At 35.6% G+C, this 12,604-nt stretch overlaps 1 protein-coding gene across 2 annotated transcripts in view; it reads right to left on the reverse strand.

The window, feature by feature from the left end:
* Positions 1-959: 959 nt before the first annotated feature.
* The window catches only part of RSBN1 (round spermatid basic protein 1), a 42,836-nt gene continuing 31,191 nt past the window's right edge, over positions 960-12,604 (reverse strand). For both annotated transcript variants that reach the window (XM_055402967.2, XM_055402966.2), the window contains 3 exons: positions 5,056-5,223; positions 3,752-3,860; positions 960-3,133 (listed from right to left, as the gene is read on the reverse strand). In XM_055402967.2, the coding sequence (XP_055258942.1) occupies positions 2,660-3,133; positions 3,752-3,860; positions 5,056-5,223 (751 nt within the window). In that variant the 3' untranslated portion in view covers positions 960-2,659. The remainder of the gene's footprint in view (positions 3,134-3,751; positions 3,861-5,055; positions 5,224-12,604) is intronic.

Genomic DNA, 12,604 nt, shown 5'->3' on the forward strand with positions numbered 1-12,604 from the left:
TAATCTCAAAAGAGTTGGCACAACGGATAATATACCAAAAAGGAAGATCAGCTTATACTTCAGTTACAACTTCACTGCCATCACTACTTTACATATCAGAAGACGCCAGATTGTTCCATGCCTCACTCCACCAAACCAAGTAATTTAATGATTTTAGAAAAGTTGCTATCATTTGTATCGCTAAACTAGGATACAGCTTTAAAGCAGTAACAAACTCAAAACTTGCGCTTTTATATTCATCAGTCTTTAAAGCATGCTATTAAAATCTAATACTCACATAGGACATTCAGTTTCCAGATACATTACTAGCTAAATGTTTCTCTCTCGGTTCTATTGCAGTTCTAACATACAATGAATTTATTAGTACATGATTTTAAACATCTTTATACTTTTTTCAATATGTTATATTGGAGTTGAGGGTAGAATGTTTTATAAAAAGAAAATGGGGATTTGTTTTTGATTGTAGGTCTTTGCAGATCCGCTGGTTCCTGAGTGATTATACACAGTGCTGGCTGTCAGGAGACAGTCTCCTTGTTTATTAGCAATGACCAGCTTAGATGACAGATGGCATCTGCTGGATGGCAAGTGGGAGATGGGGAAATCGGATCTTGGAAGACAAGAAAAAAATAAAAAGTTTTCGCTTTAACAACCTTGTTCTTCATGATTATTTTGAAAAGCAAATGTTGCCTGAGAAGAATTTTACTTTGCACAGCCTGGTAAAGCTCTATGAAATTCTTCTGGACAGAAAAACAAAAACAAGAAATAACCCAAACCCACATACTCAGTGATTCACCCCCTCCCCCTAAAGTAACAAAAAACACCCTCAAAGGCAGGTCCCTTAAAAACTAGTCTTGATAAACTAGAATTTACCCTAAAATTTATACCCAGGATTTTGAAACACCCCTGCAATAATCACATTACTCTTCATACCATTCTAATTACCTTATTTACAAAGATAACTAAAACCAACATCACTTCCAATTCATAAATGGTTTACACTGAAATGTTTCTCTATTTGTCTTCATCCTTTGTAACAGAGAATACATACATATACATATATATAAGGAATAATACAGATTCTAACTAATCACTGCAGTATTTGCTGATGGTTACTTTTCTATCGGTTTACACAGTGACCTCTATACTTTGCTAATATGCGTTTAACTACACAACAATATTGCACAAAGTAATATTTATATAAGATTTAACCTATTTCAGAATATTTTAGAGAAAATTCATATTTGTATTTCAAAAGATGCAGCTATGTTTTCATGGTGACAGACATAATAAAGCAGCATCTTTTTTTGCCTATGTTAATGTAAATATTCCAAATCTCACTCTCCAGGAAAAAAAAAAATCTCCAAATTGCACTATAACCAGGTAGATACAAGAATCTGGTCTTAGGTGTGGGGAGTACTCTTCCTTTAATAAGCAAAAGGCCTATCATATTATTAACTAAGAGAAAGTGAAATGTGTATCACATTAACATTCTAAAATAACAGAAAGTTAAGACTTTACTAGCTATATGAACTGTGCCTGTTTGGAAAAAAAACTGTTAAATACTCAGGCACTAATAAGGATTAGGCTACCTGAAACTCTAGGATGAAGTCTAGTGCCATATTCTTTATTAGACAGTAGCAACACTGAGCAATAATAAATAAACCCAGATATTCACCAGTTGAAACTGTGAACTGAAGTATCTCAACAGATTTTTATCATGAAGAGGTTGATGCTAGGTGACAAAAATAGTTTTTCCTAAGTTTCATGCACAAAATATGGCAGCCTCATCTGAAAGATAGATATCATTCTATAAGTCTGATACTCATGATCAGTTTAGGAAGCAAAAGTGTCCACACAAAATGTGGGGATGCTAGGAAGCAGAACAATATCGAGTATCATGTCAACATTATCTCTTTTACCCAAAATATCTTCCATAGTTACCAAGTATTCTAGAAGAGATTAATGAACCATGGAGAATGAATGACCAAGGACTATTCATCTTTAGATATTTTTAATTGAAATATCCACTGGGCTTTAAATAACAGATACAAAAAAAAAAAAAAACAGTTTGGATCAGAAAGTGCTGTGCTTTCTCTTTTGTTAAGAAATCAGAGAGCCACTGAATTCCTTAGAAACTACCTGCTCTTTACGGTTGAAACTAAATAAATGACTTGCCCATGTACAAGATGCAGGACCACTTTCCTGCAACCTATGCCATTTTTACTGTAGAAATTGGATCTGTGCCATAAAAGCACAAGTACTAAATCATAAATCTGATCTTCTATCATAAAAACAGCAAAAATGGCGAGACAAGTCAAGATAAAATTAAAGGAAGTGAATTAATTTACCAAATAAGAATCTGTTATTCCAGAGAATTCTCATTTTGATTTGAAGAAGAGATTGAATTGTTACCTCACACCTTAAAACAGAAAGTAGCAGCAGACCCACTATTACATACTGTACTAACGGGATAAGATACAACTCTTAACTTTGCATAATCTGTGTAAAAAAGATATGCTTGACATTTGTGGAATGTCATTTCTCTTTATAGAATTATAGGCAAGATTTCTCCAATAAAACTTAACTTAAGCCAGTTATAAAACTATAACTTCACATCAAAATTTAAAAAAGTTAAAAAATGTGTTTGAATATGTACATATCACACAGGAGTGCTTGAATGTTCCTGTAGACTGTGTTGCTGATCAGAGTCCAGTCTACTTTCCACCTCTAAAACTGGAATAGACTGAGTCATCTGATCTTGCTGTAGATTAAGTTCAGATGAAGGTGGGAAGGACGATGAAGCAGTTGTCAAAAGCTGCGTCTCTGTGCATGTTTCCTCAGATTCAGGTTTTATCCTCACACACTGGGAGTCAACTTCTAATTCTTGCTTTCCAGTTAAATCACAGTCCACATTAGAACTGCCTTCTGTGTTTTGAGAGGCATCCACAACAGGGTGGTACTGTTTAAGCCTTATATGCCAGGCTAAGCTGCACACTGCTGACACTGTTTTGAACTGATGAATGACATTTCTAGGGATGAAGTAGATATCATTGTCACACAGCTGAATTCTAGCATAACGAATGCCTTCCCGCCTCATTTGGTTTAGTTTTGCTTCATCCACCCACTGCACACACTGAAAAAAGGGAAAAAGTTTCATGAAATTTTAAAGTAAAATATGCAAAGATTAAGTCAAATAAAATAATCAGCACAGGAAAACAGTAGGTTCAAATTAAAGCCAAACAATACTATACAATTTCCTACAATTCCTGAGATACATTTTTTCCTCATATGTTATTACTATTCTAATAACAAAGTACAGGTTAAAATTAGGAATGGCCTACAGAATCATTAAATAATTCAAAATGCAACTAAATATCAATATTCTTTGCCCCACGCCAGGGCAACATTTATCTGTTTCTTTCACTGTCTTCCAGCCTTTTGTAGGTGAGGGCACACAGTACAATTTGGTTAACAGCTGAGACTGCTCATGGCCAAAACTGAGCATCCTGGGTCCTCTGACCACCTCAGGCCCACCTGGCATCCCACTGACTGAAGGGAGACCCTAAGCATTCTGCTTGGGAAGCTCCAATTTAATGATTTTAAACATCCTCCACAAACAGCTTTTTAAAATGAAATTAAATTCACTATACCATGTATCCAACTAAAAGATTAAAATGCAAAATTAAATAAGTACAGATATTTAATTTCCAAGATCTCACTCAAAGAGGAAAGAAAAAGCAAAAGTTCTTACCTGGGAAACTGGAGGTTCATGAAGGTCTAACTGAAGTCTCTGTACAACATCAGTAAAATCCTCAGCATGAAAACAAATCACATCTTTGGTTATGCGAGGTTGGTCACTCCTAAGATTGACAAAATTAAGTTTTAGAAACAAGCTTCTCATAATAGAAAAGGATGACAATTTCAATCTTTCCTGTTCTGGAACTGCTACACTAGCAAAGAAATAGATGCATAACACCTAAGGACAAAGTATACATTTGTTTTTTTCATCAACTTAAAAAAATAAAACATCAATAAAGTGATTTTTAAAAAATTAAAATTAGTTGTTATAAAACTTAAACATCAATGACTAAATCATCTAACCACTTTGCCCTACCATCTCCATGCCACCCGGACGTCATCATCTTAACAGAAAGAAATGGACGAATACATCTCAAACACAAATACCACACATTCCAGTTTTCAAAGTATAAAGTAGGAAAAAAAATAATCTTTAACTTAAAATATTACTGTCAACCTGTGACTGAACTCTAATTCTAAAGATCAAACCAAACTCTATAATAATACTGAAGACCCAAACAGCATAAATATGAAAAACAAAGTAAAATACAGCTTGTAAATATGTTCTGAGCCTTGTTAAAACCAGGCCCTAACTGAGTGTAAAAGGGTGCAACCTCTAAGAAAGCTAGTATAGCAGTTGCTCCCAAAATTAAAAATAGAATTACTATATGATCTAGCAGTTCCACTTCCAGGTATATACCCAAAAGAATGAAAGCACGGGCATGAAAAGATGTTTGTTCGTAACAGTCAAAAGGTGGATGCGACTCAAGTGTCCACTGACAGACAAATAGACAAACAAAATATAGCATATACATATAATGAAGTACTATTCAGCCTTTAAAAGGAAGGAAATTATGACACACAGTACCATATGGATGAACGTTGAGGATACAATGCTAACTGAAATAAGCCAATCACAAAAAGACAACAACTGTTTGATTCCATTTATATGACATATTTAAAGTGGTCAGATTCGTAGAATGATGTTCGCCAGGAACTGGGGGAGAGGAAAAAGGGGAGTTATTGAATAAAAGGTACAGGGTTACAGTTCTGCCAAGATGAAAAAGTTCCAGAGATTTGTTTTACAACAACGTGAATATACTTAACATTACTACACTTAAAAATTGTTAAGATTTTCATTTTAATTTTGTTATGTGTATTTTAGCACAATTAAAACTGTTCCCAATTTTTCAAATTGGTTAATGCTGCCTTAAGAAAATGTGGACTCAATCTTGCAATTGAGTTCCATTAACTTACCATTCACCAAACTGTACAGCTTTCAAAACCCCAACAGCAGCCGTACTCTGCCAGTCAAACCCCTGACCTACATGATCAGCATGAGCTCTTGTCCTATCTTCAAAGAGGACTTCCCGGGGTTCGCTGGTCCGAGGTAGGTACTGAAGATTTTTAATTTCATTCATTGATCTGTAGTCAATTTGGTTTCAAAATAACGAGGAGGAAGAAAGCAGCAACATAAAAAATTAACAGCAATAAGACAAAAAGGTCTACTAAAATACCAAATCTTAAATGAGGTCTCAGAAGGTTCAGCGATTTTGATCATCAGCATCTGACATGCCATAGTGTAATGCTGAATGGGGTGACCTCCTTCTCTCAGTCATGATGTCATGATAATATGACAGCTGTTATCCTGATCTGGCACAAATGCAGTGTTTGAATATACAAACACTATAAATAAATAGACAAATACATATAGCTCTCTAGCCTGTATATACTGCGCTATTTAAAATGGATAATCAACGAGGACCTACGATATATAGCACAGGGAACTCTGCTCAATGTTATGGGGCAAGCTGGATGAAAGAGGAGTTTAGGGGAGAATGGATACATGTGTATATACGGCTGAGTCACTTTGCTGTCCACCTGAAACTATCACAACATTTTTAATTAGCTATACTCCAATATGAAATAAGAAATTACCAAAAGATTAGTTGCCTAGTAACAGAAATTTTGATTCAGAATTCAAGGCTGTATTTATACCTGGGGTCATTTTTAAGTCTCAAAGCATTCTACTAGACTTAACTGAAGATGGCAACCCGAGCATCTACATCTCCTTGAACGTGAAAATGGAAGTAAAAGAATTCAAGCTAATATAGTAAGGGTGGGGAAGAGAAGTGGAGCAACGGATGGGATTATAAATGAAACATAACTGGCTAGGAACTGGTAACTGTTGCTATTGAATGGGAGTTTATTATATTATCTTCTGCTTTTTTGTGTGCTCAAAACCTTCTAAATATAATAATCTAAAGGTGACAGTAAAGGAATGAATAGGAAGCAATGAACAAAATGATTCAGTAAATGAACATCATCAACACATTTCCGGAAGATGATAAATGATTAAAAGTGCTTTTGGACTAATGAAACTGAGCCAAGAAAGCCACAGGCCTAGACTAAACAAGAAGGGAACAGCAGTTAAAAAGGTTAGTAAAATGAGGATAATGGACAGAAAGGAAGTACAGTTGAAAAAAGAGCAAATAAAGTGAAATTCTGCAAATAAACCTGTCACCTGCCACTCCAGTGGCAGAAATCTGGTCAGATATTTAAACTCATACACAGCGCAATGTAGGTGACCCACCAGCATTTATCTCTCACCTTTAAAAGAACTCTAATTTTTATTAGGTCTCTGTCCCTACCCTCATTCACAAGCTCCAGAGATGGATCCTGATGAGTTCTGGCAAACTATGTTAAGCTCATTCCCCTTGCCAGTGAATGATATAGGAGTAAGTACTAACCGATTCTGGCTAGCAGTATGAGAGGAAACCTGCTAAGACTTTTGGGAAGCTCCCTGGCTCCTAAGAAAGTATCAAAAGAAAACACTTTTCTTTTTTTTAGATATAACCAGATCCAGATGTATATCTAGAACTGCTATCGCCATTCAGCAGCAACCATAAAGGAAGCCACTGTATATACAAAGCCTAATGACAGAGGAAAAGGAAAAGACCTTGTTCCTTGACAACAACACTGAACCACTGGCTATATGCTGCCTAGAGTCAACCTCTCTGAACTTCCTAAAATACAAGACAACATTTTATTTTATGAACCAGTCTGAATCAATTTTGTTGCTTGAAACCAAAACCATTCTGATAAACTTTCAGTCAAAAATCCTGCATGTTCTTCTCTAAACACACTGAACTTACTATATAAACTCACATAATCCTCTGGCATTTGGACATATCCTTTAATGTCCACTTCTATGCCTGTTAACTCTAAAGTGAAACCTACCTATTGACAAACCTTACTGAAATACAAAAAGAATGCCCAGTAAGCCCAATGGTTTATTTCTAAATAGAAACAAGTCACCCAAGAATCACCAGATATGTGAAGAGTCTACAGCAGCCTGAAACACACCAAAATAAACAACATTGAAATTTAAGAATTTTGTCAGAAGACAAATGTCAAGTAAATGCCCCAAAATTGAAAGCAGAAAAATAATAAGAAATATGAGGATAATCAAACTGGGAGATCTATTATTCAACCAACAGCAGTTTCCAAAACCAATGGTTTTGGCTATAAGCAACAACAGAAAGAAAGAATAGAGAAATGAAGAGATTACTGAAAAAACTAAGCAAGAAAAATTTCCAGAAATGAAAGAAGACATGAATATTTAAGGAACCCACCAAACAACAAAAAGGATTAAAACATAAGAATAGGAATTAAAAACCCAAGCAAAGAAGTGTCATTGTGAAACTAAGTTCCCAGAGAGGAAAAGAAAATAGGTTACTTACTAAAAAACAATAATGACACTGGCATTAAGACTTCTCATAAACAACAGTAGATACCAGAAGACATTGGGGCAATGTTAAAAAATCCTAAGGAAACTACATCTTCTAGACTCCAGCTAAACTACAGATCATATTTAACAACAGAAAAAGAAATTTTCAGATGTTATGATCACTCAATACCTACCTTTTCAGAATATAATCAGTATATGATCAAACAGAAAAAGAAATAAACCCAGAAAGAAGACAACCGTAAGTTTAGGTAGAAAAGCATTAAATGGGAACTGCTAGGTAGATAACTGTGAAATAAGCTTGTCACAATGAGGTAAAAAAAACACAGAGCTCCAAAAGATTTCCAGGTAAAAAATGATGTGTTAAACCAGATAGTATGGTTGAAATTCTGGATTCTTGAGGGTATGATAAAAGCAAAGAATGCAATGTAACTAACAACATTCTCCCTCAAAGAAGCTATATTAAAAAAAAGCCAAAAAGAACCAGTTGCCAAAGCCATGCAAAAGTCAGTGTGATTTTAGAAAAAAGTCTTTGTGACCCCCTTGGACTGTAGCCTCTCCAGGCTCTGCTGTTCATGGAATTCTCCAGGCAAGAATACTGGAGTGGGCTGCCATTCCCTTCTCCAGGGGATCTTCCCAATCCACGGATTACAGGTCTCCTGCTTTTTCAAGCAGATTCTTTACCATCTGAGCTACCAGGGAAGCCCAATCTTTAACAATAGAAAGTATAGAAGATTAGAAGTATGGTCAAGAAAAGTGTATATAGTATCCCCTCAAAAAAGGCAATCAGAAACAACAAGAAAAACAGAACAATTCAAAAATAACCAGCAAGATCCAAATATGAACCAAACTAAAATGTGGCATGATTTTCAGTATCTAGGTGAAATATAAGAAAAGAAAGATCCTTTTATTATTCGAGTGACAACAAACCACTTGAACCTTAGAATACGAATTTTAGCCTCCAGTAAACTTACTACCCCACATTATTTTAAATGCCATTTACTGACTTTCAAATTTTAGAATACTCCTCTTGACTAAGCATATAGAGCCTAATTACAGTTTTAAAACAGAATATGAACAACAATGTATAAGCACAGCTGACAAAAAGTATAAGGGGGAGGAAAAGGGTAGCATAAGAGTCATTTAACTATCTGGAAAATCCCAAAAGGAAGGAATCCCTACCCAGTATACCATGAAATTGACAAATTTCCTGTCAAAGCCTTAAAACAAAAAAGGCATTAAAAATGGAACACATTTTTGCCTCTGGTGAAAAAAAGGTGTTTGCATCTGGAGGAAAAGGTAGCCAGGATTTTTTTTTTTAATTATAAACCCACCATACTGTTTGATGTTTTAAAACCCTGTGCATATATTTCTTTAACTCTAGAGTTCATAAATTTAAAGATCATCTTCATTTGCAGTGCCCTTGATAACTAAACACTTCTTCACTGATTTCATCATTTTCAGCAACAGGACATTCTCAATAACACATAAAAATGACATTACCATTTAAGTTCTGACTTATTCACTCTAATTCAAAGAGCTTTTGATGCCTCTCTTAAGAATATTTAATCCCAATAGAAATTAAATTTGATAGTACCTCAGATTAGTGGAGAGATAATAAATTCCTAAATAAACAATGTGGGTACAACTGTTTAATTACTTTGAAAGAATGTTAAACAGAATCTCTCCCTTTATACTGAAATCAACACCAGGATAAATATATAATAGTGAAATCACATATGTAACTAGGAGAAAATGTGAGTATTTTGTTATACTAAATGAGAGAAGGCCTTTCTAAATTTGTCACTAAGAAAGAAATCTCAGAGGAAAAGATATATCTGACAACATATGAATAAAACTTTCTGTGAATAAAGAGAAAAGAAATAACATCCCAACGGAAACATAAGTAAAGAAAATTAAAAGGGAATCACAGAAGAAATTCAAACACCTCAAAAAAGGCAAATTAAAATAAATATTTTTGTCCAATCAGATGAAAAAAGAGAATGTCAGTGGAGGGTACAGGGGCAAGGGTAGTATCTTACTATGTGGGTGGAAATATAAATTGGTACATTTCTGGAAGTCATTTAGAAATGTGTATATACTTTGAGCCTTTAGCAATTTCTACTAAGAAAATAAACATGCATATACCCAAAAAATACCTACCTACCTACCTATCAACCAACCAGCCAGTCAACCACTAGCCAGCCACAATGATGTACATGTTTAGTAATTGGCTTTAGTGGGGGAGATGGCTGATTTGTATTAGGTTGGTGCAAAAGTAATTGCAGTTTTCACTGTTGAAATTTGCCATTTAATATTGGAATACATTCTTAAATAAATGTGATTATGTTATATATCATTTTAATGTGCATTTCTTGCTTTATGTTTTGCTAATGACTTATTGCTTGCTGTTTACTTTATATTTACTTTAGACTATAGAAACGATGTTAGACAAAAAACACATTTCAGCAATTTTCTTATTTGAGTTCAAAATGATTCGTAAAGCAGCGGAAACAACTCACAACATCAACAACACATGTGGCCCAGGAACTACAAATGTACTGTGCAGTGGTGGTTCAAGGGGTTTTTGCAAAGAAGACAAGAGCCTTGAAGATGAGAAGCACTGTGGCCAGCCATTTGAAGGTGACAGCGACCAACTGAAAGAATCATCAGAGCTGATCCTCACACAAGAAGCTGCAGAAGAACTCAACCTCGACCGTTCTATGGTTGTTTGGCATTTGAAGCAAGTTGGAAAGATGAAAATGCCCACTAAGTGGATGCTTCATGAGTTAACTGCAAATCAAAAAAAGCATCCTTTTGAAATGTCGTCATCTCTTATTCTACACAACAATGAACCATTTCTCAATTAGATTGTGATGAGTAACGAAAAGTGGATTTTATATGGCAACTGGTGACAACCAGCTCACTGTTGGACTGAGAAGAAGCTCCGAAGCACTTCCCAAAGCCAAACTTGCACCAAAAGAAGGTGATGGTCACTATTTGGTGGTCTGCTTTCAGTCTGTTCCACTACAGCTTTTTGAATCCTAGCAAAATCATTACTTCTGAAAAGTACTTCTCAGCAAATCGATGAGATGCACGGAAAACTGCAACGCAAGCAGCTGACATTGGTCAACAGAAAGGGCCCAATTCTTCTCTACGACAATGTCTGACCACCTGTCTCACAACCAACACTTCAAAAATTGAATGAATTAGGCTATCGAAGTTTTGCCTCATCTGCCATATTTACCTGACCTCTTGCCAACCAACTACCACTTCTTCAAGCATCCTGACAACTTTTTGCAGGGAAAATGCTTCCACAACCAGCATGAGGCAGACAATGCTTTCCAAGTGTTTGCTGATCCCAAAGCATGGATTTTTATGCTACAGAAATAAACTTATTTCTCATTGGTTGTTGTACGCTGTAGTACATAGGTGGTTGTACAGCTGTTGTTGACTGTAATGGTTCCTATTTTGACTTAATAAAGAGTGTTTCAGTTCAGTTCAGTTCAGTTCAGTCGCTCAGTCGTGTCCGACTCTCCGCGACCCCATGAATCACAGCACGCCAGGCCTCCCTGTCCATCACCAACTCCCGGAGTACACTCAAACTCATGTCCACAGAGTCGGTGATGCCATCCAGCCATCTCATTCTCCGTCGTCCCCTTCTCCTCCCGCCCCCAACCTTTCCCAGCATCAGAGTCTTTTCCAGTGAGTCAATTCGTCGCATGAGGTGGCCAAAGTATTGGAGTTTCAGCTTTAGCATCAGTCCCTCCAATGAACATCCAGGATTGATCTCCTTTAGAATGGACTGGTTGGATCTCCTTGCAGTATAAGGGACTCTCAAGAGTCTTCTCCAACACCACAGTTCAAAAGCATCGATTCTTCGGCGATCAGCTTTCTTCACAGTCCAACTCTCACATCCATACATGACCACGGGAAAAACCATTGCCTTGACTAGACGGACCTTGGTTGGCAAAGTAATGTCTCTGCTTTTTAATATACTATCAAGGTTGGTCATAACTTTCCTTCCAAGGAGCAAGTGTCTTTTAATTTCATGGCTGCAATCAGCATCTTCAGTGATTTTGGAGCCCAAAAAAACAAAGTCTGACACTGTTTCCACTGTTTTTCCATCTATTTCCCATGAAGTGATGGGACCAGATGCCATGATCTTTGTTTTCTGAATGTTGAGCTTCAAGCCAACCTTTTCACTCTCCTCTTGAGCCTAGTTAAAATGATTTAAAATTCATAGTCCGAAACTCTAATTACTTTTGTACCAACCTAATAGCTGATTTGCTGATTTCTGTGATACAAATACTCCCAACAAGGCCAATTTCAAGCTATTCATGTGATCTCACTCAGTGTGAAATTGCCAGGCTAACAATGGCCCTATGAGCTGGTATAAACTGGCTCCAGCACACCACTGTCATGTTTATCAAAATACCATTTATCAATATACTAAAAAAAATAGAAACAATTTACACTAATAAAGAATTGGTAAAATAAATCTTGATACAACAATATGGCCAAAACTACATAGTCATTTAAAAATGATGATATGGCTGCATCTTAATAAGACATATTTTAAAATAATCATCATGTAAAGAAGGAATTCATCTGTGTACAAAGAAAATTTATGAGCGAATATAGACCAAAATTTAAAGGTCAACATGCCTAAATGAGTGGGATTATAGATATTTTTTGCCTTTTTACTTTTTTTCTGTTATCTGGTGTTTGTTTTTTACGTTTATACCAATCAGGAAACCAAACAATCATTTCCTTTGGGGAAAGATTATAAACAAATATATACAATACTTAAGAATTTAGAATATCAAGATTCATCATTATGAGGTACAAAAACTGCTGTGGCTTAGCAATGTACAGGAGTTTTGGTTTACTGCCATGTTCTATCATGCTACCACCTCACATTTATAGTTTTCATAAACTATTTTCATAATTATTGCCAAGTACTAAGGTTATCCATACTTAGCTCTAGTATTACTTTTGAGTTTTAAGGTAAGGTCTAAAGCTCATCTGTTAAAACTCATTTTGGGGTACTTAATT

This window comes from Moschus berezovskii, chromosome 4 (assembly GCF_049115385.1).
Source record: "Moschus berezovskii isolate FMDL1 chromosome 4, NW_MosBer_1.0, whole genome shotgun sequence".
NCBI lineage: Eukaryota > Metazoa > Chordata > Mammalia > Artiodactyla > Moschidae > Moschus > Moschus berezovskii.